General features: G+C 37.4%; 2 protein-coding genes and 1 pseudogene across 2 annotated transcripts; all 3 read right to left on the bottom strand.

Annotated features, from left to right (window-relative positions):
- Positions 1–45: 45 nt before the first annotated feature.
- LOC132167116 (ABC transporter C family member 10) lies at positions 46–5741 on the bottom strand. The gene is made up of 12 exons (XM_059578014.2): positions 5654–5741; positions 4088–5496; positions 3646–3966; positions 3477–3563; positions 2800–3387; positions 2545–2709; positions 2036–2330; positions 1741–1955; positions 1356–1661; positions 1146–1209; positions 840–1079; positions 46–348 (listed from the first exon to the last, which is right to left on the bottom strand). The coding sequence occupies exons 2-12, from the start codon at positions 5468–5470 to the stop codon at positions 236–238; spliced, it is 3777 nt and encodes a 1258-aa protein (XP_059433997.2). The 5' UTR covers positions 5471–5496; positions 5654–5741; the 3' UTR covers positions 46–235.
- A 5072-nt stretch (positions 5742–10813) lies between these two features.
- Positions 10814–12157, bottom strand: LOC148587817 (ABC transporter C family member 10 pseudogene; annotated as a pseudogene).
- A 4406-nt stretch (positions 12158–16563) lies between these two features.
- Positions 16564–24483, bottom strand: LOC148587816 (ABC transporter C family member 10-like). The gene is made up of 12 exons (XM_088513026.1): positions 24174–24483; positions 21534–23618; positions 20985–21305; positions 20816–20902; positions 19831–20418; positions 19579–19743; positions 18670–18964; positions 18280–18494; positions 17895–18200; positions 17669–17732; positions 17315–17554; positions 16564–17084 (listed from the first exon to the last, which is right to left on the bottom strand). The coding sequence occupies exons 2-12, from the start codon at positions 23589–23591 to the stop codon at positions 16972–16974; spliced, it is 4452 nt and encodes a 1483-aa protein (XP_088369152.1). The 5' UTR covers positions 23592–23618; positions 24174–24483; the 3' UTR covers positions 16564–16971.
- Between the last annotated feature and the right edge of the window lie 2359 nt (positions 24484–26842).

Here is a 26842-nt window from a genome sequence, read left to right as displayed (position 1 = left end):
TCTAAGTTTCTAGTAGATATAGTTAATTATAACTGTTGCCTTCTATAGAAAGAAGGAGCATAGCATTTCAGTACAACTAGATACATTAATTACACAACCTAGAACGTGGCCTCTCAATGCTTTTCTTTTTCTTTAGAGCTCCACTGAAGTTTTTTCCCCTGCTTTCCCACTTAAAACCTTTGTTTTTTTCTTCCCGTTTTGTTAAAAAAGTTAGCATAAGAAATTATTGTTAGCTTCAATGGGGTTTTGTAGACTCAGAACGGGACCAGTATTCCTTCACAAGCTGCCCGAACAGCGAATCTTCTCTCTTCATCAAGTTCCTAGGTGCATCATACTCCATTACTTTTCCTGAAACAGAAATGAAATCATTTCCTTCAAGATTCGGAGAAAAATATTTTAATATAAAGTTATTTGCTTAAAACATCTGTTTTCACTTTCCATAATTCTGTTTGGCTTTTAATTTGTTTGAATGTACATTAAGCTCAGATATTCATAGTGCTGTTTAACCACTAGAGTTGAAGAAATTCAGTGGTAGATTACAATTCCCTTTGAGGAATAAGTGTTCATTCTCTAGCAGGATTGCCTTTGCATTTTGATTATAAATATTGTGATGTCAACTCTAGCAAAGGATTACATAGAAAAGTCAAAGTCTCGGTTCTGAAATTGTCGATGAAGATTTTCAGATGAGACTACCTAACATTGAAGTTATCCTTAGACAGACAAGGGCTACCAAGCATAACTTAGTTATGGAAGTTATCCTTAGACAAAGGTTCAAGGCACGTGCACAAAGATATGGAGTGTTAATTAGATGAGAGGTAAAAGTAATTGATGTGACTCACCATCGCTAATGGCGAGAACCATGTTGCAATCCATCACGGTTGGTATCCTGTGTGCCACTATGATTACAGTACAATCTGCAAATTCAGTCCGAATAGTTTTCTGCAGAATCATATCAGTTGCATTATCAATTGATGCAGTTGCTTCATCGAGCACCAATATCCGACTTTTCCTCAGAAGTACTCGCCCTAAACAGAAAAGTTGTCGCTGCCCCACGCTCCAATTTGATCCATCTTCCACAACTGAATAACAGGTTCATAGTTATTAAAGATAATTTTAAACTCAGCAAATACTGCAAATTACCTTACCTAAGGCTTCTAGGCCCTTTCCTTTATCTTGAAGAGTCTCTTGCAGCTGACACTTTTCAATAACCTTCAAACGGAAACTAATATCAATTCGTGCATATTTGCAACCATGCAGAATTAGATAAGAAAGAAAAAATTTTACTTCTTCGTACATGTTTTGTTATAGTGGAAGGTCCAATGGGTACTTTCAGTGGAAAAGATTCTAAGTATTACCTCCCAGATTTCTTGGTCAGAATATTGAGACAAGGGATCCAAATTGTATCGCACATTCCCATTAAAAAGAGTAGGATCTTGAGGAATTATTCCGAGACGTGACCTAAGATCATGAAGTCCAATTTGAGAGATGTCAATGCCATCAACTATAATCTTCCCTGCAGCTGGCTCCACCAGACGAAAAAGAGCACTTATGAGGGTAGTTTTCCCACTGCCAGTTCGGCCAACAATACCAATCTTGTGCCCTCCTTCAAAAGTGCAATTTATCCCGCAAAGAACGAGAGGTGCATTGGGCCTATATCTGACCTGTTCTCAGATCAACTTTCTCAGTATGCTAAACTTTTGTTTTTATAGTTTTACCATTAAAGCAATCAATAATACCCACCTGCAAATCTTGTATCTCCACTTTACCCACAGCCGGCCAATATGTCATTGGGCGGCTCCCTTCTATTACTTGAGGGGCTTCACTGGGAATATGCATGTATTGATATAGCCTTTCTACAGAAATGATGTCATTTGCTATACTGCAATGCATTTGAATTGCACGGACAAGGTTATTGCTTAAGGAAAGACCATAAGAAAGTGACATCCCCATAAGTCCTGTCAGTAGTTCGATGTCAGTGTAAACTACTAAATGACTGCAATGGTCATAGTTCCAAGAACAACATTCCAATACTCACCAAAGCTAAAAGTTCGGGGAGGAAGCAAAACCATGCAAAGTGCTGCAGAGGCAAGAACAACTGCACTTATCATTTCTATCCATTGGGTCAACCACTCATTTGCTGAAAAGTTGTGGAAAGAAGGACTAGCATTGGTGTCAATGAGGTCAAGATTTTTTGCAAAGAACTTGTCTTCCTTCTCAAAAGCCCTTATTGTCATGGCTCCCGCTAAAGACTCAGCTAGATGACTTGCTACTAAGGACTTGGTTGTGCCATTTATCCTCATTAGTTCTTTTGCAGAGGCGAAGTAGTATCTCTAGAGAAAGATAAATGTCAGTTTCCAAAAAGTTCACAAGTTGTACATTATTATTCTTGATTTTAGCAATATGACTTTGCTGATTTGACTTAAAGAGTTTAAACTGATACTGATGCAAAGCAATTCTAAAAACAATGTTGTTTATTATTATGGCATATGAAAGAGAAGTGCTACCAGGGAATGTTATTCAAGAAAGGGCCTCTTGCTGTATTACCTCCAAGCTAATTGCGAGATAAATCATTGGAACACAGACAAACAAGACCTGCCAAGTGACAACGGCTAGTACTACAAGAGCAGAACAAACATTTATGGTAGATGCAACTGAAAAGGTAAGGCTGAGCGGGACATCAAGATCCATGATACTCAGATCAGAAGATATCTGCACATATAGTGACAGAAAGCACATAGAAACATTAGTTTTAGGCAATAAACAATATGGACATTAACATTTCATGTTTGCCACGCTTACCCTACTAAGTATCCTTCCCAAAGGTGTGGAGTCGTAGAAAGACATTGGTGCGTGGAAAAGGGAGTCTAATAGCTTTAAAAACAAAGACTTTGAAGATTTAAGACCCATAGCAAGTGTACAAAGACATCTGAATATGAAAAACAGTATTGAGGCCAATCCAATCAGCAAATAGACCAAGACCAATCGTGATGTGCTAACATGGGGATTATCAACTTTAGCAGCCATCCAACTGTTCTGTAATATCAGACCAATCGCAAATATAAGGTGAGAGATACTGGCCATGGTGAAGTACAAGAACCCTTTGCTCTGATTCAGATATTGCATGTAAGGTTTGAAGCCCATGTCTCCTATTTCTCTCTCTTCTTGCTTAATCAATTGATCACTTTTACCTGCTTTGAGTTCCTTCTCTACATATGTCTTCCTAATCTCTCTGGATGTTGTTCCATGTCTTTGGGCAGAACTAACGGCTGCAAGCCTTTCAGAGCCGGCCGTTTCTTTGTGTGCGTTAACAAGGTTCTGAAATTCCTTGCTTGAGGCCAATAACCGATGGTAAGGGCCTTCTTGTTGGATTTCCCCATCTGACATGAACTGTGGAGAAAATAAAACTCATAAAAGTAATATCAACAAGAAATTACATAAAAAATTTATAAAAAAAAAAAAAAACAGAGTATACTAACCAAAACAGAATCGAAAGCAGGCAGGAAATCAACTTGATGGGTCACGAGTAAGACTGTCTTCCCAGAAAGCGCTCCCAAAACATATTCCTGTCATGGAAGTCAGTAATTGAACTCCACATAAACAGTAAACATACTGACGACATGGAAGGTGTTGGGAAAATGGGATTACATTGAATAAGGTCATAGCAGTATGTGCATCCAAAGCACTGAATGGATCATCTAAGAGAAATATATCAGCATTTTGATAGAGAGCACGAGCAAGTTGAACGCGTTGCTTCTGACCACCACTCAAGTTGATTCCTCTCTCCCCTATTTCAGTGAGATCACCAAAAGGAAGCAACTCAATGTCCTTAACCAACGAACACCTCTCCAATGTTTCTCTGTATCTTTCACTATCCATGCCAGACCCAAATAAAATATTCTCCTGAATTGTCCCGTTCTGAATCCAGGCTGTTTGAGAAACATAGGAAATCTTCCCACATACTTTAATCTGTATATTCAATAAATGGAAGTGTTGGAATACATGGGATAAGAGACAATTCTCACAATGTTGGGATGTATTTTGTAACTAGAAAAATAAGTAAAAGAGCAGTAGCAAGTTAGCAACTTACAGTTCCCTGAATCTTTGGAACTTCTCCAAGAATTGCTGCTAGAAGGGTTGATTTGCCTGAGCCAACTTCTCCACATATGGCCACCTTTTCTCCAGGTCTAACCTCCAAATTTATGTTTCTCAGAGTGGGCTCTGATGAATTCTCTTCCCAGGAGAATTTTGCCGACTTGATAAAAATGGAGTGATTCACACTCTCCATGTTGCAATCGTGCTGGACATGTGCACTCTGCAGCTCTGGTGCTTCAAGGAATTGTAAAATACGTGCAAAAGCAATCTTTGCTTGAATGAACACCCCCAATACATCAGGAATATGTGAAATTGAATCCTGAACGAGGCGAAAAGTTGCTACAAAGGTGAACACATTATTTGCATGCAGAGGAACTCTGAGGAAATAACATGCTCCAAAAGTAGCAGAAGAGACCAAAACAGGAGTTGACCAAAAGAGGATGCAGTGATATGCTCTCTCTGACTGCACTGCAGATAACCTTTTGTGTTCTACGTTCCTTAAATTTTCTATAACATTCTTGAAATGGGTTTCCCAAGCATACAGTTTTAAAACCTTCATGTTGACCAGAGCCTCAGAACTTGCCTTCAGTCTCTCATCTTGCGCCACCATTAGCTTAGACTGAAACTTATGCTGTATCTTTCCAATTGGAATATTGCAAAGCACGGTGAGAATTATCACTACCAGTGCTGCAATTGTTGCTAGCCCCACTGCATGGACAAGAATTGCTAATGCAAGACATAGCTGGAGGCCTGTCGTCCAACTCTCATGGAACCAAAATGGAAGTTCTCCAATTCTATAAGCATCTACAGTTACATAGTTCATTATCTCACCAGCTGAGTGCTTCAACCTAGCAGAATTGGTTAATCTCAGTTGCTTTTTATAAATGGCTGCAATTAGCAATGATCTCACTTTCAGGCCAATAAGCCTGCTTCGAAAGAACCACTGCCTTTGTGATATGGATTCTATGCTCTTTAGAACTAAAAATGATATTGCCAGCAAGTGTCCTTCGTACTCGAAACTTTTTTTCCCCTCACCAACCAATATGAAGGAGTTCAGAAGTAAGGGGCCGGCAGACGCTGTAAGAATCTTTAACAAAGCAAAACACCCAGTTAAGATGATTTCTTTCCAATGGCACAAGATTATTGCCTTTAGAATTGATGGTTTTGGTCTTTTCTGCCTATTCAATTGTTCCAAGAACAGCATATAACAATTTTCTGCTCGATCTGCCTCGCGCAACTTGGGTATATCTTCATCCTCAAAAGTTTTCTTCCTGCCTTTTTTCATCAGCGGATTTAACCACCAAAACGACATTCTACTGAGGAATCCAGCTTTGGCAAATGGAGTAACAAGGCCAACAGAATCTCTTTCAACCTTCATCTTTCAGTTCTCTTGCTCTTCAAACTCTGTATTGCATACAAGAACGGAATTGTATATATATATATATATATATTAGAAACTTGTCAACCAAATATTTACTCTACACAAAATATATGCTGTGAACAAGAAGTCTCAAGTGATTCGATGCATGCAAAAAATTTAAGTTTATGACTGTAGACATACCTCAATAGGCCTAAGAGCAGCTTTAGTGCAAAAGTTCCAAGTGAGAGAACCCAATTCAGCATCAAATTCTACTGCTTCTAAATTTAAGCATTATACCATCTTTCTTCAACCTTGTTTTCTATCATAATTTAAAGGAGCTGAACTCAACCGTCTCACTAATAATGGTAATGTTGACAATGACACTGATAATGAATCGTGCACGGGATTAAGTTTTGATTTGTGTTAAAATGGAAGGTCACTAAATGAAAACAGCGTTTAATTAGCAAAATAATTGGTGTGAGAAGTCTCACTTAGTAGTTTGTTGAAGAAAAAGGTCCTGGAGGAGTGAGGACAAACAACATTAATAAAGTCTTATGACATGTTTGAGCGTCTGTTTGAGGGGTTCAAAAATACATTTAACACTCAAAAAATTCGTTTAAAAAAAAAAAGAGTACCCGTTTGGTAAGAAAAATTGAAAGACTTTTAAGGGTCAAAAAATTGTCAAAACGCACTTTTGACTGAACCTTAAAAATAAAGTTTTTGCAAAAAAAAACATTTATTGACTTAAAAGCTCTATTTTTCAAACACAATTTCAAACATGCTCTTCGTCTCATAGACTCAAATAATGAATTATCACGATATTCTCAAATAAAAGAAAAAGCGATTTAAAATCAAATCGCCGTAATTTAAAGTGCATTTTTAATGAATTGTGATTTAAACATGCGGGTAAGGGAGTGCAATTTTAAAAATACATAATTTTAAAGACTAAACTGTGATTTACCAAATGCTTAACTAGGCTTTTATATCTCAAACAAATCATAAAAGAAAGATGAAACATACCTACATAATTGTTTTTGGTGTGCGGACCACGATGATTCAGGTTTTATCTGTTGGGGCTTTTCTATACGACCTATCAAGTTGAGTTTTGGATTTTGCATGCTTTAACCTGACAGAGTTGATTTTAAGTCGGAATTCCACTATAAAATATCTTGTTCTTTCATAAAACGAAGGATAGTGGCTCGGTGGCATCAGATTTCCCAACATAAAAATATTTAACTCTTGAATAGATTAAAAGGTTGGTGGTGTTGCATTGATGAGTAGACTCTCAACTAGGTAGTTTCATAATCATTGAGCAATGGGCATTGTGATCAAAATAGATATTAATGATGTAAAAAGGGAATTACTGTTTGGGACGATGGAGAATTACAGAACGGAATGTTAGAACTTTGAATTGGGATGCTGTCATCAGTCATCGCTAAACGTCACCTTCCTTCTACCTCAATTCAGACATGAAAGTAGATACTATATATAATGTTCTGCAAGTACTCTTGTTTTTGAGAAATGAAGTGCCTCTGTCGTATATATCTTCTATTAGATGTCGTTTTATTTTTTTTATTTTTTATTTTTGTAAATTATTAGGTGTCGTTTTTGGTTACCTGCATTCAACAGTCTTGAACACATATATGATGTCTTCACTATGCATGTAGCGTATCGTATCTAATCTAATCTAATATCTAATCTACTATATATATATATATATATATATATATATATAGTAGATTACAATAAATTTCCTTGCTATATAAATATTACAACTAATAAATTGAATTGTTATATAATTATATTATTTAGTTGAAATATGATTTAAAACAATGCCACTTAAACTATTGTTATATTTATCTTAACTTTTTTTCAAAAAAATAAAAAGGTGATAAATGCAAAATTGGTCCCTGGTTGGCCTAATTTACAAATTACTTTCTGTGGTTTAAAAAATAATTTATAGGTTCTTAGGATAGGCTAAAATAACATTTTATTCCCTAGACTCATTTTCCTTTAAATAACTTAACAGAAACCGTTTTATTGCAACCTCACACCTAATAAAAATAAGATGCGTGTTCTTTTTTTATTTATGCTTTTAAAAAATGACAAATAAACTTTTTCACGTCATTTTGAGGCTCCAGCACACACTTAACGTCAAATTAAATAAACATAATCCCTCTATATCCCCTTGTGTCGCCGCCGTCGTCTTCATCTTCCCCACTGATTATTGTGTCCGTCTCCAAGTGAGCTGTTGGGTTTCGTAGCATCATGGGTTCTCTTTTTGATTGCATTTGAACAGCACCACCCTCACTCTTCATGTAAACAGCATCCACTATGATCTAATGTCAAAATTTCTCAAGTTGCTCGGAATCATCGAGCTCTTATAACATTTAAAATCCTGCATTTTAAATGCACTACTCCGAAAATGAAGATGCCCGAAAATCTCAGAATAACTCACAAATCGAAGATACCCAAAATCTTAAAAGCGAAAGTAAAAAAGCTCCAAAGCAAGGTGGCTTACCATCATGACGTTTCTAGCGATTCTCTGGCGGTGATTTCAGTCGTGTTACAAAACCCAACAGTTCACCTGGAGATGGATGCAAGAATTGATGGGGAAGATGAAGACGACGGCATGGACAATGAATCCGTGAGGAAGATGAAGACGACAACGACGGCACATGGGGATATAAAGGGAATAGGTTTATTTAATTTGACGTGGAGTGTGTGCTGAAGCTTCAAAATGACGTGAAACAACTTATTTGTCATTTTTTAAAAGCATAAATAAAAAAGAACACGTATCTTATTTTTATTGGATGTGAGGTGGCAATGAAACGATTTCTTTTAAATCATTTAACAGAAAAATGAGTTCAGAGAGTAAAATGTTATTTTGGCCTACTCTAGGGACCTACAAATTATTTTTTTAATCCACAATGAGTGATTTGTAAATTAGGCCAACCACAAGGACCAATTTTACATTATCCCAAAAAAAAAGAAAAAAAAAATCCTACCTATTATGTTTGTAATTAAATGCAAATGATTTCTTTTATTTCTTTTCATTATCCTTCTTAAAATTGAATTAGGATGCTTTCCATTTTATTTGAACTGGAGAATATTCAGCTAGTTATAGAATAGGAGTATTTTTGTACCCTCAAAGAGTGAAAAGACAAAAATACACATCTAATATAATTAACTGAATATTATCCGGTTCATTTGAATTAGAGAATATCCTGTTCCATTTGAATTATTATTTAGTTCCTTTAATTTTTTTCTAGCATTAATTTCTAACATTTAATGCAATTTTAGGCAGACTCATCAATTTAATATCCTAATGGAATAGGATCCTCTCTAGTCCACAATGGACTGAAAAATATTTAGTTTATGGCTGAATTTTTTTTTAGAAAAACAATATTTCAGATTAAAAAAATATAAAAAATAAATTAATAAAAAAAATAAGAGGTGGCTGGCCACCCCATCTTGGCCATAGGTGGTGGCCGAACCACCCCATTTTAGCTGAGGGTGGCTCTCAAGCCACCCCAATGGCCGGCCAGGGGTGGTCGAACCACCCCATGGCCCTATGGGGTGGTCGGCCACCCCCATTGCCACCCTTTATTTTTTTCTATATATATTTTTTAATATAAAATAATATTTTATTATTATTTTTTTGTTAGTGAGATAGGTGTCTCATTTGTGACTCTAAGATTTCTAAGAAGAAATCTTAACTATGAACTGAATATTCTCCGGTCCATTTTAGACCAAAGAGGGTCCGGTTCCGGTAAGGCCCTGGTATTACAATTATCCTTGCCGTTCTTACTTGCATTCCCCTGCCAGTTCCCTATCTGGTGCGATTTGCTCGTTGATCGACGGAGACAAGGACTAGATATCCTTTGCTTTATCTATCCCACTCTAAAAGTAAAAGATATGGACCTGATCGAGATGATGACAATGGTGCCAATGACCCTGCAAGTGGTGTTGCATAACATCAGCTGTTTCCTTCAATCTTCATCCATCAATGTTCTGCATGTGGGTTTATGGGGGAGGAGGAAGAACTTGTAGATTCCTTCCAAGGCTCATCTGCTCGGTCAAAGACTCAAAAAGATGGAGTCTATAGGAGTAACCATGCACCACCAAAAGCAGTGGCTTTCTTCCATTATCTTTCTCTTTTTTCCTTTTTCTTTTTGATCGTTTGTGTCGATCGATGATTGTAAGCTTTTGTCGATGATTGTAACTTGTAAGCTTTTGATTATGTAAAACCTCTCAGTATTCTTTTTCTGAAGATAGAAACAGACCTCTTAGGTCTCATCCACAAAAAGATGATAGGAACTCAATGGTTTCTACTTTCTTGGATTCAAAATTAAAAAATAAAATAAAATAAATTGAGAGTTTGGAGGAGATCAACATCAAATTGATCACTTTGGAAGGATCAATGCTATGGGCCTACTATTAGTATTGTATTTTATAGGTGTTTAATAGGTGCTTATCTCAATTCAATACTGATGCTAAATTAAGTAAGAGAGTAATTGCCGTTTATCTTGAATTTCAAAACTAACTTAGGAAAAGGACAGATAAATGCCACCATAATGGTTCAACATATATGCATAGCTGGCTCTTCAAACTTTTTTCATGAGTCATCATGGGTGAATAAACCTATCTACATCAGGTTGATGGTGAATGATGTTCATAGAAGTGGAGCAGCTGTTTTGAGTTTCTCGTGGTTCATTGCATTCTCAATATGAACCACTCATATCAATATTGGAGATATCTAAAAATCAAAATGGTAGAGAATGTTTTGTTCATAATAGTGGAGTTCTTCTAAGTTTCTAATAGATATAGTTAATTATAACTGTTGCCTTCTATAGAAAGAAGGAGCATAGCATTTCAGTACAACTAGATACATTAATTACACAACCTAGAACATGGCCTCTCAATGCTTTTCTTTTTCTTTAGAGCTCCACTGAAGTTTTTTCCCCTGCTTTCCCACTTAAAACCTTTGTTTTTTTATTCCCGTTTTGTTAAAAAAGTTAGCATAAGAAATTATTGTTAGCTTCAATAGGGTTCTGTAGACTAAGAACGGGACCAGTATTCCTTCACAAGCTGCCCAAACAGCGAATCTTCTCTCTTCATCAAGTTCCTAGGTGCATCATACTCCATTACTTTTCCTGAAACAGAAATGAAATCATTTCCTTCAAGATTCGGACAAAAATATTTTAATATAAAGTTATTTGCTTAAAACATCTGTTTTCACTTTCCATAATTCTGTTTGGCTTTTAATTTGTTTGAATGTTCATAGTGCTGATTAACCTCTAGAGTTGAAGAAATCCAGTGGTAGATTACAATTCCCTTTGAGGAATGAGTGTTCATTCTCTAGAAGGATTGCCTTTGCATTTTGATTATAAATGCAAATTTAGCCACCTTTTCTCCAGGTCTAACTTCCAAATTTATGTTTCTCAGAGTGGGCTCTGATGAATTCTCTTCCCAGGAGAATTTTGCCGACTTAATAAAAATGGAGTGATTCACACTTTCCATGTTGCAATTGGTTTGGACATCAGCACTCTGCAGCTCTGGTGCCTCAAGGAATTGTAAAATACGTGCAAATGCAATCTTCGCTTGAATGAACACCGCCAATACATCAGGAATAGATGCAATTGGATCCTGAACGAGGCGAAAAGTTGCTACAAAGCTGAAAACGTTATTTGCATGTAGAGGAACTCTGAGGAAATAACATGCTCCAAAAGTAGCAGAAGAGACCAAAACAGGAGTTGACCAATGGAGAATGCTGTGATATGCTTTCTCTGACTGCACTGCAGATAACCATTTGTGCTCAATCTTCCTTAAATTTTCTATAACATTCTTGAAATGGGTTTCCCAAGCATACAGCTTTAAAACCTTCATGTTGACTATGGCCTCAGAACTAGCCTTCAGTCTCTCATCTTGCACCACCATTAGCTTAGACTGAAACTTATGCTGTATCTTTCCAATTGGAATATTGCAAAGCACGGTGAGAATTATCACTACCAGCGCAATTGATGCTAGCCCCACTGCATGGACAAGAATTGCTAATGCAATACATAGTTGAAGGGATGTCGTCCAAATCTGATGGAACCAAAATGGAAATTCTCCAATTCGATAAGCATCTACAGTGACATGGTTCATTATCTCACCACCTGAGTGCTTCAACCTAGTAGAATTGGATAATCTCAGTTGCTTTTTATAAATGGCTGCAATTAGCAATGATCTCACTTTCAGGCCAAGAAGCCTGCTTCGAAAGAACCACTGCCTTTGTGAGATGGATTCTATGCTCTTGAGAAAGAAAAATGATATTGCCAACAAATGTCCTTCGTACTTGAAACTGTTTTTCCCCTCACTAACCAATATGAAGGAGTTCAAAAGTAGGGGCCCAGCAGACATTGTAAGAACCTTTAACAAAGCAAAGCACCCAGTTAAGATGATTTCTTTCCAATGGCACAAGATTATCGCCTTTAGAATTGATGGTTTTGCTCTTTTCTGCTTATTCAATTGTTCCAAGAACAGCATATAACAATTTTCTGCTTGATCTGCCTCGTGCAACTTGGGTAGATCTTCATCCTCAAGAGTTTTCTTCCTGCCTTTTTTCATCAACGGATTTAACCCCCAAAACGACATTCTACTGAGGAATCCAACTTTGGCAAATGGAGTAACATGGCCAACAGAATCACTTTCAACCTTCATCTTTCAGTTCTCTTGCTCTTCAAACTCTGTATTGCATACAAGAACGGAATTTTATGTATATTAGAAACTTGTCAACCAAATATTTATTCCACCCAACTGACAACCTGTAAAGTTTTCTGACAAGAAGGGGGAATTTTCATTGACAGTAAACAGTAATATGTTCACCACTATTTAGTTGTTAAGAATATTACTTGTTATTTACTTCTTTAGGTATTATTAGTCTACTAGGTTTACCTTTTCTTATTCTACTAGGTTTACTTTTCCTTAACCTATTAAGTTACTTGCCTCTTTATAAATAGAGGTCTCTGTATTCATTATTATTAAATAAGACTCAATACAATGTAGTCCATTGTGTGCTTTCGCTCTCTCTCTCTTCTCTCTCTTTCTTCCGCTTCTAATATATTATCAAATATATTTAACATGGTATCAGAGCCACCTTTCTGTGACCTCCAATAAAAGTCTTTAACGTTTTCCGGCGCATCCATCCCTCTGTCTCTCACGGTTCTCTATCTTCTCCTTGAAGTTTTCAGCAAATCACTATACCGCTTGAAAGCCCGGAAGCCAACCGTCACAGACCCGCCTCACTCAGTCCCATCGGAGCCCTCACGCGCCGCCCAAAGGTTCGGCCATTCCGCCACTACCGTTCTGCCACCGGCCGCCACGGTGGTCCGATTGCTTCTCTCAGGCCACCGATCGATAGATCTGCTCCTCGTGACTCCAGAACTACAACCAAAATCCAAATCCAGTATTCCACACGCTCTCACGCGCCACTTATATATTTGCGCGTGAGATCCACGCGCCTCCAACGGCCACGTCAGCCCTAAGTGCAATGTCAGCAGAGACATGTTAGCCTTGAGTGCCACGTCATCAGCCACTGCAATGTCAACACATCAGCCACGTCAGCACCTTGAAAGGGTTGACTTTTCTATCGTTGACCATTGACTTTGACTTTGACCACTGAAAAAGTTGACCAGGTATTTTCTACTCAATTTTTTGTCCTGATTTCAAATTTGTGGTCTATTTTTGCTTTTGGCATCTCTATATGGCAGAAAACAAGATTATTCTCCAAATTTAGGCGTTTGTTTTATGTGGTTTAACTTGGTTCATGCTTGTTCAATTCGGTTCCATAGCCTTTTCTTTGGCGCAGTTCAATCCGGTTCATTCTTCTTGCGGTAGTCACTCTCAGGTCAGACCAATCTTTCCTTAGGTCCATGGGTTTTCGGGCCAAAGAAGCCCCTTTCAATCGGCCCACTTATGCTTTGTCAAATGCCGCCATCACCGGTCACTGCAGCCTCTCCTAGGCCATTGATCCATTACTAGTGAGAATTTTTTTTTGTCAAACCTTTTAACGGTCCAAGGGTTTCAGGCATGATTAGCCTCTTCAACCGGCCATTTTTCTCCTTACTTAGCTCAGCCGACCAAGCAAGACGGTCTACTAGTTAGATGGGTCAGACTTTAGTTCAGCCGATAAGGCGAGACAGTCCAAGGGTTTCAGGCATGATTAGCCTCTTCAACCGACCCTGCTTATCTCAGCCGACCAGGCGAGACGATCTACTAGTTAGATGGGTCAGACTTTCGTTCAGCCGACAAGGCGAGACAGTCCAAGGGTTACGGGCCAAACAAGCCCCTTTTAACCGGCCTTGCTTTTCTCAACCGACTAGGCAAGCTTCTTCATTACTAGTATATGGTTTTCAAGTCCAATTACAACCAAGTGAACCAAGCTCCAGCTTAAATGCATTGCTCAAATTCAGGCAGAATCCACCGGTCTCTAACAACTTTTATTACGTTACTTCGGCAATTGTTTCGGCACAAGCAGCTTTTTCGGCGAATTCCTTTTTCTTTCCATTTTCGTTTATCCAAACTCAAGTTTACACATTGAGTTTGAGGGGGGATGTTAAGAATATTACTTGTTATTTACTTATTTAGGTATTATTAGTCTACTAGGTTTACCTTTTCTTATTCTACTAGGTTTACTTTTCCTTAACCTATTAGGTTACTTGCCTCTCTATAAATAGAGGTCTCTGTATTCATTATTATTAAATAAGACTCAATACAATGTAGTTCATTGTGTGCTTTCGCTCTCTCTCTCTTCTCTCTCTTTCTTCCGCTTCTAATATATTATCAAATATATTTAACAATAGTGATGTGGTTCGTGATTTACAAGGCAAAGCAATGAGACAAGCAAAACAATTCTTATTGTGGGTTTGTCAATTAAGAAGATTTGCTAGTCAAGTATTTCCCATAGGTGAGCTCCTCTGTTGAATGTTTCCTTGATGAGACAAATTCCATTTAGTATGATGGTTGAATAGGACAAATCTTTCCTCGAGTGAATATTCTAAATTATCTCTCATTTCCATTCCTGCGTGATTCACAGCAAGGCTCCTTCCCTTCTTTGTTTGTCCAACAGCTAGCTGCAAGGTTATTGACCGCTGGAAGATGATCTTCATTTAGCAACGGCACTATTCACGTTAACACAAGCAACCCCTACCCCCCCTCCCCTATTAGGTTCGTGAAGTTACCTTCTTAAGAGGTTACATTAATGTACTGCCCGTATGGAGTGACTTGCACAATCTACTTACAGCTAATAGTATACTGGTCCCAGCTAAAAAGAAGAAGAAGAAGAAAAAGAAAATGCAATTGCATATAAATTAAGGATGATGCCAAATACAGAGTCAGAGCTGCTAAACAAAATTGACAGACTCAAATGAGAACTGAACATGCACTCTTCTAGTTTTGTATAGTAATCTGTCAGACGTTTCTGTTGAAACGCCTACAGTGAAGCTCTAAAGACTAAAGCATATCTTCTTGCTTTTGAACGAGAAATCCCAAGTGATTCCATGCATGCAAAAAAAATTTAAAGTTTATAATGAATATGGACATACCTCAATAGGCCTAAGAACAGGTTCTTTCTCCTTCACTTAGCCAGTAGATTATACAAAAAGCTTTGGTGCATTAAGTTCAACTGCTTCTAAATTTCTATCAAATATATATAGAAGATGTGATGGTAATGATGAATGAATCGTACATGGGATTAAGTTCTGATTTGTGTTCCACATGGACCACTAATTGAAAAGCAACGTTTTGAAGAGTGTAAATGTTTGTGATGTGAGCATCATGATGATACAGGTTTGTGTAACTGTGTATATGTTGGGGCTTCTCTAACTTGACACTCCCAGTGAGTTGATTTTAACTAGGAGTTCCACTATAAAATATTATGTTCTTTCTTGAAACAAAGGTTAGTGCCTCGGTGGTGTCAGATTTACCTCTAGAAAAGATTTTATTCTTGAAATGATTTAAGGGTTGGTGGTGTTGCTATTTAAAAATAAAAAAAATAAAAAAAAAACAAAGGCACCAATGGTTGAAAAATAAAAATGGAAATAACGTTTGGGAAGGTGGAGAATTACAGATCAACGGAATGTTATGGCTCACGTCACCTTCCTTCTACCTCAATTCATGCCTGAGAAGAGTAGTACTTGTGTTTTGAGAAATGAAGAACCTTTGTCGTATATATTGATGTCATTTTTGGTTACCTGCATATTCAACAATCTTGAGTACATATATGCTGCCTTCACCATGCATATATTATATATATACAAAGTTTATGCAGGGGCGGAACTACCCCTAGCTTTGGGGCCTTTTAAAATTTTTTAAAATTTTTATGAGATGAACCCTCTTAAATTAAATTTTATTTTCAAAATTTTTACTTTTTTAATTTTTTATCTTTTTTTTTACGAGCAAGGACGGTTCAACCACTAGGCCAATTAGACGGTCGCTTAAGCCCCTAATATAATAAGGCGTTACATAACATTAAACATGATGTTATATTATGGCATACCGAATAAAAATCTTTAAACGGTGACCATAATGCGCAAAGGGGAAAAGGCTTTCACTGTAATTGATCGATGAGCATTGGCACCCAATTTCGCATTTGTAATCTAAAGAACCTCCCTTGCCATGGAGGGAATACGATCTACTTCTTTGATCCCAAATCCACGATCCCTTTCCTTTGCAAATAACCACATGTTGGCGGCTGCCTTTCCTGGGCGTCCGCCAAATTCCTTTTGCTATAGACTATAGTGCTCATGGATAATTTCTTTGTTTCCAGATATTATACAGTGCTGCACTTGGAACATAGTTTGCATAAGATTGCTTTTAATCGTCTGCCTTACAACTCTCTTACAGCCCACCTTAATCCTTATAACATCCTCCCAATCAGTAATAAATCGCCTTATTTTAAAGCTTATGAATCTGGATAAAACAATATCAACCATTCAGTTCTATTGTTATTACTCGATGTGGGGTTCCATCACATGTAAAACTCCAACAATCACAATCCACTTACCTGTTTTTTTTTTTTTTTCATCAACATTGTGGTTGCCCCCAATGCATACAAAGTAAAATGAAGCTGATGCTAAATTCAGTAGTGGAGTTATTGCTGTTTTATCTTGAATTTCAACACAAACTTAGGAAAAGGACAAATGCCACCATAATGGTTCAACATAATTACATAGCTGGCTAGCTCTTCAAACTTTCTGCATGAATCATGGGTGAATAAACCTATCTACAGCAAGTTGGTAGTGGATGCAGCTCATAGAATTGAAGCTTTTTTGAGTTTCTCATATGGCGGGGTGAGACTTGAATATAGCTAGATACATTACACAAGCTAGGATGTGGCATTGCAGCCTCTTCTCCTCAATATCTACCCCCAGTGATACTGCACTATCACATCCTACTTCTTACATGAACTATTTTTTTGTTATTTGTTGTTGCTACCAGGCCTGAGAAAAAAGGCTCGATAAAAATTATTTTCAGATTCAAAGTGATTCTGCAGACTGAAGATGAGACCAATATTCCTTGACAAGCTGCCCAAACAGTGATCCTTCTCTCTTCATTAACTTCATTGGCTCATCATACTCCACTAGTTTTCCTGAAATTGAATGGAAAGACTAACATTAGAAAAATAATATTTAACTTGAAAATTATTTGGTTCACAAATCTCCATCAGCTTTTCCATTCTTATATATGCCCTTTTGCTTACTTAAAAGGACATTAACTTCAGCTCTTTCCATGTAAGATACAGTTGACAAACACCATCAAGAAAAAATTATTCAAATCTGTTCATCACTGTTGAGGGTTAAAGTAATTAATGCAACTCACCATCACTAATAGCAAGAACCATTCCGCAATCCATCACTGTTGGTATCCTGTGGGCCACCGTAATCACAGTACAATCAGCAAATTCTGTCCGAATTGTTTTCTGCAGAATCATATCTGTTGCATTATCAATTGATGCAGTTGCTTCATCAAGCACTAATATCCGACTTCTCCTCAAAAGCGCACGCCCCAAACAGAACAACTGTCGTTGTCCCTGGCTCCAATTTGATCCATCTTCCACAACTGAAAAACAAGTTGTTATTATTATTTTTTATTTTGTAAGACAGGTTGTTTGTTGCCATTGGTGATCAGAACCAAAGTAGGTGCTGCCAACATACTAAAATAGCAAAGCCTCACCTAAGGAGTCTAAGCCCTGTTCTTTCTCCTTGACAACCTCTTGAAGCTGACACTTCTCAAGAACCTTCAAAGTGGAAACTACCACTTATTAAATATTTGCAAGCCATGAAATAAATAAACAAACAAAACAAAATAATTTTTGTATAGAAGAAAGTTCAACCAAAACAGACCTAACGACTACTACCAGTACTGAGCAACCACAGATGGGGAAAAAATGGAGAATTACCTCCCATATTTCCTTGTCAGAATGTTGAGACAAGGGATCTAAATTGAATCTCACAGTACCAGCAAAGAGAGTGGGATCTTGAGGTATTATTCCAAAACGAGACCGCAGATCATGAAGTCCAATCATGCAAATGTCAATGCCATCTACTACAATCCTCCCTCCTACTGGCTCCACTAGACGAAAAAGAGCACCTATGAGAGTAGACTTCCCACTGCCGGTTCTGCCAACAATACCTATTTTTTGCCCTCCTTCAAATGTGCAACTGATCCCACGAAGAACGAGGGGTGCATCGGGTCTATATCTGATCTGTTTTTACATTACTACTCTCAGACTCTGAGCATAATAACCTTCTTTAATTAAGGATTAAAAGCAAAAGAATATTTACCTGCAAATCAAGTATCTCCACTTTACCCAAAGATGGCCAATTGGTTGGAGGCCGGTTCCCTTCTATTACTTCAGGGGCCTCACTAGGTATATGCATATATTGATCTAGCCTTTCTACAGAAATAATGTAATTTGCTAGAGTGCACTGGTTTTGAATTGAAAAGACAAGGGACATGTTTAGTGAAAGACCATAAGAAAGTGCCATTCCAATAAATCCTGCAATGAAAGAAGTAATTTTCATTAAAAAAAAAAAAAAAAAAATCTTAATACAGATATTTTATGGCTTGGTATAAGTCTGTGTATTTCCAAAACCATATCATGTAAATTGAAGCATTCACAAAAGAACTGTAAATTAATAGAAGATAGCAACTAGAGGAAAACTATTACTCACCAGAGCCAAAAGTTCCAGGAGGAAGCAAAACCATGCACAGTGCTGCAGAGGCAAGAACAGTTGCACTAAGTATTTCCAATCTTTGGATCAACCACTCATTTGCTGAAAAACTATGGAAAAAAGGACTAGCATTTGTGTCAACTAGAACAAGATTTTTTGCAAAAAACCGCTCTTCCTCTTCAAATGCTCTTATAGTCATGGCTCCTGCTACAGACTCAGCTAGATGATTTGCTACCAAGGACTTGGTTGTGCCATTGATTCGCATCAACTCTTTTGCAGTTGAAAAATAATATCCCTGTAGATAAGGAATGCCATTATCATTAAATTCACTATCATACAAAAGAGAATTAAAATAAATATTTCTCCACCAAAAAAAGACGCTTCTGTTTCAGTAGCAGGAGAAGAAAGCTATGACTAGGATACAATTGACATTATCAGATGAACATTATCCTCTTGCCCGTTTGCTTGTTGAAATAGGGGTACGTTTAGCTATTGAATTGGTTTTCTGAGTGATGCATATATCTATTCATCCATTGCACAAAAAAGAGAGGCCAATACAAACAGGCTAGAACAAAAGAAAGGATTTTTCAGTAACATAAAAAATGGTTAAAAAGATCGAAATATTACATAACAAAGAATATCTACATATTATTCCATATAATCCTAAATCACAGATATTTCAATGCCCAGCACCCCCACAAAACACACGAAATTCAACAATTTTCCCCAGTCTTCCTCATTCTAATTGGAATCCTGAGTTTCTCATATTACTTTGATCTTTTGATTTCAACTTTGAACTGTTCCTAATTCAAAGCAACTGAAAACATTCAACTTAAGCTTGCATTGAGTCAAATGCAGGGAAATTTCTCCAGTGAGCATTCCAAATGAATGACATGTGTATGGTGTTACCTGCAAGCGAATTGCCAGATAAACCATTGGTATGGAGACAAAAAGGACTTGCCAGGTAACAACAGCCAGTACTCCAAGATTGGAATAAGCATTAGTGGTAGCCCCAACAGCGAAGATAAAGCTGAAAGGGACATCAAGATCGACGATACTCAGATCAGATGAGACCTGTACAAGAACAAAACAGTACAATGCCATGTTAGTTTCAGTATTCCCTGTCAATCTCTGAACACATTTTCTGTTTGAGATGCATACCCGACTAAGTATTCTTCCAAGAGGTGTGGAGTCATAAAAAGACATGGGTGCACGAAAAAGGGAGTTCAGTAGCTGTGAAAATAAAGATTTTGATGATTGAAGACCCAAAGCAACTGAAGCAAGTGATCGACAGAGCAAAACTAGTGTTGCGGAAAATGCAATCAGTAAGTAAACCACGATCAACCGCAATGTGCTAACATTGGGATTTTCTACATTAGCAGCCATCCAGGAGTTCTGTGATATTTGACTAGCCACGAATATAAGGTGACTGAGACTGGCTATTGAAAAGTACAAGAACCCCTTGTTCTGATTTAGATATTTTAGATAAGGTTTAAACCCCATGTCCCCTATTTCTCTCTCTTCTTGCTTAATCAATTGGTCACCTTTAGATCCTTTTTTATGCTTCTCTACATAAGTCTTCCTGATATCTCTAGCAGATGTTCCACGTCCCTGGACAGCAGTAGCATCCGCAGGCCTATCAGAACCAGCAGTCTTTTTATGTGCATTGACAAGGTCCTGAAATTCTATGCTTGAAGCCAGTAAGTGATGATAAGGAGCTGCTTGTAGGATTTCCCCATCTGTCATCAACTGTCAACAGTATAAAACTTAGAATGATTGTATTGAGTTGACAGGTTTTGATCTGCAAACATTGATAAAGAAAAAGAAAGAAAAAAGTGAAATCCAATAAGCTACCCACGCTCAGTGCTCAAGTTTTCTCATTGGTGCAAACTTAATGACATAAATAACTAAAGAGTTCAACCCAATTGTAGTGTATGGATTGCTACACTCCAGAAAGTTAATCTAACATTGGGAAAATGAATTGCCCACATGCTACGTTGGATGTGTTTGGGCAGAAAGATGTGACCAGAAGACTACTACCCCCCATCCAATTCATAAGCTTGAAGTCATAGAATTATCAGAAAGAATGCAAAGGAAATAAATGAAGATTGTTAAGGAAAGTTCCCAAACCAAAAAGTATACTGACCAAAATAGAATGAAACGCAGGCAGGAAATCAACTTGATGGGTCACAAGTAAAACTGTCTTCCCTGAAAGTGCTTCCATGATGTATTCCTGCCAAGGTGTAAGTTAGCTTTAATTAAAGCTAGTTATTGAACAGAGAAGACATTGTGTGGTGTTAGAAAAATGTGATTACACTGAATAAGCTTGTAGCAGTATGTGCATCAACAGCACTGAATGGATCATCCAAGAGATATATATCAGCATCCTGATAAAGAGCACGAGCAAGTTGAATTCGCTGCTTTTGCCCGCCACTCAGATTAACTCCTCTCTCCCCTATCTCAGTGAGATCACCATATGGAAGCAACTCAAGGTCCTTCACCAGTGAACACCTCTCAAGTGTTTCTCTATACTTTTGACTGTCCATATTAGACCCAAACAAAATGTTCTCCTGTATTGTCCCCGTCTGGATCCACGCTGACTGAGAAACATAGGCAATCTTCCCATAAACTTGAATCTGCAAATTCAAAAAATGTAACCAGATTAATCATGGATGGTAGTCGTTGACATTTTGTAATGCATGACAGGATTGCATCCAAAAACATATGTATGCTAAATTGCATATAGTGTTTAACTCTAATAGAATAGTAGCAATGCAGGGAAACTAGGATAAGAGACAACTCTGCAAAGGTTGAAATATATCCAGTAACCATAAAAAGGAAGGGAAATAGCAGTAGGAACTTACAGTTCCCTGAATATTTGGAACTTCACCCAGAATTGCTGCTAGAAGGGTTGATTTTCCTGAGCCAACTTCTCCACATATAGCCACCTTTTCTCCAGGTCTAACCTCTAGATTTATGTTTCGAAGTGTGGGCTTTGATGAATTCTCTTCCCAAGAGAAATTGGCAGACTGGATAGAAATCGCAACATTTACACTCTCCACCTTGGTCTTCCTTCGGACATTGGCACTCTGCAGCTCCGGCGCCTCCAGAAATTTTAAGATACGTTCAAGTGCAACTTTTGCTTGAATAACCACCCCAATAACATCAGGGATCGATCTGACAGGATCCTGAACTAGGCGTAACGTTGCTACGAAAGTGAAAACGTTATTTGCATGTAGAGGAATTTTGAGGAAATAACATGCTCCAAAGGTTGCAGCAGAGACCAAAACAGGGGATGTCCAAAAGAGAAAGCCATTATATGCTTTTCGCGACTGCACTGCTGATAACCATTTGTACTCCACCTTCCTTAAATTTTCAATTACAGTCTTGAAATGGTTTTCCCATGCATATAATTTCAACACCTTCATGTTGATTAAAGCCTCAGAACTAGCCCTCAGTCTCTCATCCTGTGCAACCATAAGCTTACTTTGAAACTTATGCTGTAACTTGGCAAGTGGAGCATTGCAAAGCACCGTGAGGACTACCACCACCAGTGCTGCAAATGTTGCTAGCCCCACTGCACGATATAGAATTACTAATGCAATACAGAGCTGGAGACTTGTAGTCCAAGTTTGGTGGAACCAAAATGGGAACTCGCCAATCCTATAAGCATCCACAGTAACATAGTTCATTATCTCCCCTCCTGAATGCGTCAACTTTGCAGCATTGGATAATCTCAGTTGTTTCTTGTAAATGGCAGCTGTGAGCAAAGACCTCACTTTCAAACCAATAAGTCTGCTTCGGAAGTACCACTGCCTTTGTGACACGGATTCTATGCTCTTTGAAATGAAAAGTGTTATGGCAAGTACATATCCTTCATATTTGAAACTTTCTTTTCCCTCAGCAACCAAAATGAATGCATTTAAAAGTAGAGGGCCAGCGGACAGAGTGAGTATCTTCAGCAAAGCAAAGAATCCAGACATAAGGATCTCTTTCCAATGGCAAACAATTATTGTCCTCAGGATTGATGGTTGGGAAGACGGCTCTGCTTGTTTCTGTTTGTTCAGTTGCTCCAAGAACAACAAATAGCAACTTTCTGCCCGATCTGCCTCACGCAACTTGGGTATATCTTCATCCTCAAGAGTTCTCTCCCTTCCCCTTTTCATCAATGGATTCAACCACCAAAATGAAATTCTACTGAAGAATCCAGCTTTGGCGAACGGAGTGACAGGACCAACAGAATCACTTTTACTGACGTCATTGGCTTCACCATTTAAAGGTGTATAAAGGCTACTTTCATCCACGCCCTCATCACTTGCTTGGTATTTATACCCTTTAAAAGTACAGAACATCAACAGTATAGCTCCTGGAAAAGACAGCATATCTAATGCTACCTTAATTGATACTTCTTTGCTTAAAATGGCACTGAACAGAGATAAAGCACAGACAATTCCAGCAAACAAAAAGGAAATAATGGTCAGTAGCCGCAATGGTGACCTTGGAAGCTTATTTCCCTTAAGGCTCACGGTTAAACTGATCAACAACCATGTAAACCCCTGAACCAATACCAGTAACCACCAATTAAGAGGTAAAGCAGTCTTGGTTTTCCTCAACTTCTCCTCTAAATTCCAAATGCCCAAGCACAAGTACACAAATCCAAGACAGCCATTGACAATTGCAGAAACTATATGCAAATTTGAAAAGCCTAGCAATCGAGCTCGAATGTGAATTGTTTTCGATGAGGACTTCCGAATCATATTGAATATGAGCACCGCCAAAAGCAAGATATCGAAGCAAATGATTAATATGTGATTAATACATGACGAGGGATGACTCAAAAACTCAAAAGTAGAGCTACACGGCTTTCCATCAGTGTCTGCACAACCAGACTCCCCACAGAATATTGTCCACAAGTCCTCCATAATCCTTGTCTCTTTGCTCTTCAACCCCTGAATTGCAAACAAGAACATAATTATACACATGCCAAGAACCTTTTTGTATCAATTCTTTAAAGCAGCCAACCAACAGCATACAGGAAGCAAACTACAACGAATTTTTGGGGGGAAAAAACAAAGGAAAAGAAGAAAACAATAACGTGCAGCACCATGAAGCTAATGATAAGAGGAAGCGCCCCCATCAAAGAAATTGCAAGTTCATGGCCAAGATAACATACCGAGCCTCCTTATTACAATGAGAACCAAAATTCTGATAGTTTAAAAGGGTAGCAGACTATGCAGTTAAACTCCAATGCAGCTGTCTGCTTGTGAAAATGAGTTGCATAGTGATAACATGTATCGAAGGTAATTTATTCTCAGAATTTCGTGATCTTGAAGTGCACACCCCAATTGGCATAACAACATAGAGCCACAATTAAGTTCGAGTGCATAAAAAAGCAGAAAAATTATCTTCCCCAGATATAAAAATGAAAAATCAGAGAAGTTTAAGGAATCAAAGCTATTAGCAGAGTTGAAATATGATTAATGCTTGTGAAAGAGAGAACACACCTTAATTGGACTAAGAACAAGAGCTTTTTTTCTCTCCTAGCCAGTAATTCAAACAGAGCTTCGGTGCAAATACTCCTACAAAAGAACCCAATTCAACATTGTCATAGCAAGTTGTGATGCTCAAAGATCAACCAAAACCAGACCTTTTTAATCATTCAAACTCTCCACGAGGGAGAGAATGGAAAACGAGTACACACAGTCGAACATTAAAAAACAAACAAACAAAATTCCCACGTCAGACCCAATGAGAGCCACATGGGCGTTAAAAAAATAATCCATCGAACAATGATTTAAAAAAGACCGATCAAGGAGAAGCATTCAAATTGAATTAAACAACTGAACCATCGTACTTATCCCACTCGCTGCCAAAAAAAGAAAAAAAAAAAAGAAAACTGAACCATCATATGATAGGACACACTTTAAGAAAATCATTTTATTGAAAAAGAAATTAAACCAGCCAAGGATCACACGCAAACCGAAGTCACCGCCGGCCGGTACCTTAACTTCTATCCCTTCACGGCTTCACACACCCAAATGAGTCAAATGTGGGAATTTTATATATATATACCGTGCTTCAATCATGTAATCAATTTAAGAGGTTTGGAACTACCTGTGTGAGAGAGAGAAACGAATGACTGATGATGATAGAAGAATGGGGTCACCGTCGGTTGGAGTCCTATGTCGTCATGGCTCACGTCTCTCGTTACATGGAAATACGTGGATCATCGTCGCCTCTCTTTCTCTGTCGTCAAGCTAATTTTTAGGAATTTTGTTTGATCAGTATTTTGGTCAATATAATTTACTTATTTTCTCTAGTTGATTGATATCTCTTGTGAATCATTACGGTGGATTTCATGTGCGTTTTTACTTTTTAATTATCCGCTGAGAGCGACCGTCTCACACTCAATAGCCACACGTCCATATATCCCCATGCCATGCATATATATATGCCCAATTAATTCTTATTATATAAACAAAATTAATAATTAAATCACGACTTCTGAATAAAAATACAGTAACTAGCCTTACTAATTAATTTACGCGTGAAACGCTAGTCATCTTGCGGGTAGCCAAATACAAATCAGCACAAGTAGTCACGATCTTTTCGTTCTTTTCTATTTTCTCAACTATGATTGTTTAAGCATGTGAGACATGGACATCTATGGTTGGTAAACCTCAATTTAATTATCATAAATGTGCTAATTTCACACTAATCCACCTACCAAATTAACTATTGCTTTATAATGCAATCGCACATTGGAAAAATGTCACAAGGTTTAGAATAGTATAAAATTTACAGGAGAAATAAGGCTGTACGTGAGTGTTATTTTTTTTCTTTGTTTTTTATTTTAAATATATTTTATTTTTTCAAAGCGGAATACCTCCTCGGCTCTTTGGGAGTATATATATTACATTTGGTGAGTTACAATACTCCTATATAACTGTTTATTAATTTTTGCAACCAAATTTCAATGTAAATGCTCTAAAGCCGCTACAAACCAGCCACATGGTGCATTTTCTAGAGCGATCACGTCAATTGAATCACTTGAGGACCAAAATTGTAATTTTATTTTTGATGAATAATTTTGTTCCTTAAAAATAACTAATCGGTTCTTCTCTATTTTAAAATAGAGTTAATTCGTTTGCAATTAGTAAAGGGTCAACCGTCACCCAATGGGCCATCTGACTCGATCTTAGTTTGACTGTTCCTGATAGGGTGAGTCTTAAGCTTACTAAAATTACCCTTTCCACATGTGCAAGATCAGCCACAAATAATGCACATCCACTCAAGGAAACAAACAAGCAAATCAGTGCACGTAAATGGGTAATCCTACAGCCAAAAAAATGATCCTCCGACCACGATTGCTGTGTCTTTGACCGGTTGGAACCCGTATCTCTCAAGGGCAACAGCGTACGTGGACTATTCCCATTACCATCACCACTTGCATCATCTTAAAAAACTTCCATAATTGCCGACCCCTTGTCCGTGTGGTTATATTATAATTAATATTGTGACCACCAGTGAAAGTGACAAGCAATGATATATGAATATAATATGATTAGAGTTTTTTTAGAATCGTCTCAAATATGATGTGGTATTTAAAATTATTAACAAATTAAAATTTAATAATGATCATCGATCTTAAATTCAATCATAATTTTAAATATTACATCACATTTATAATGACTTTAAAAAGACTACAATCCTACTGATATCATTACTCGAAGTTACATTCTCAACATTTTAAAAAAAATAAATTAAAGAGATCCCAATTATGTAAGAAAGTTAGGCGATCAAAACTTTAATTAATACTTAAAACAAGAAAAGAACTTTAATTAATTTGTGTCGTAATGGGCTAAATTAGTAAATTGACTAACTTTTGTGGTCACAATTTTATCACGTGGAAACTATGTAATATTGAAATCATTTTGTACGGTCCATAATGAATTCTCTACATCGAAGGCGCTGCAAGAATCAGCAAGACCATGCATGCATTTTCCCATTCCTTGCTGGCAATTTTTACATCGTCACCCCGGGCCCATAACTTTAAATTTTTTTTTAATTGCAGTCAATTCTAGAAAAAATACATTGTTATATTAGCAAGAACAAAAGGTTAATGATATTTTATACAATCCTAGAAGTCGTCTCCCGGCCCTTCTTTTCAAGA

The sequence above is a fragment of the Corylus avellana genome, chromosome 2 (genome assembly GCF_965113065.1).
Source record: "Corylus avellana chromosome 2, dhCorAvel1.hap1.2, whole genome shotgun sequence".
NCBI classification, from domain to species: Eukaryota; Viridiplantae; Streptophyta; class Magnoliopsida; order Fagales; family Betulaceae; genus Corylus; species Corylus avellana.
This window is presented reverse-complemented; position numbering and strand designations above follow the sequence as displayed.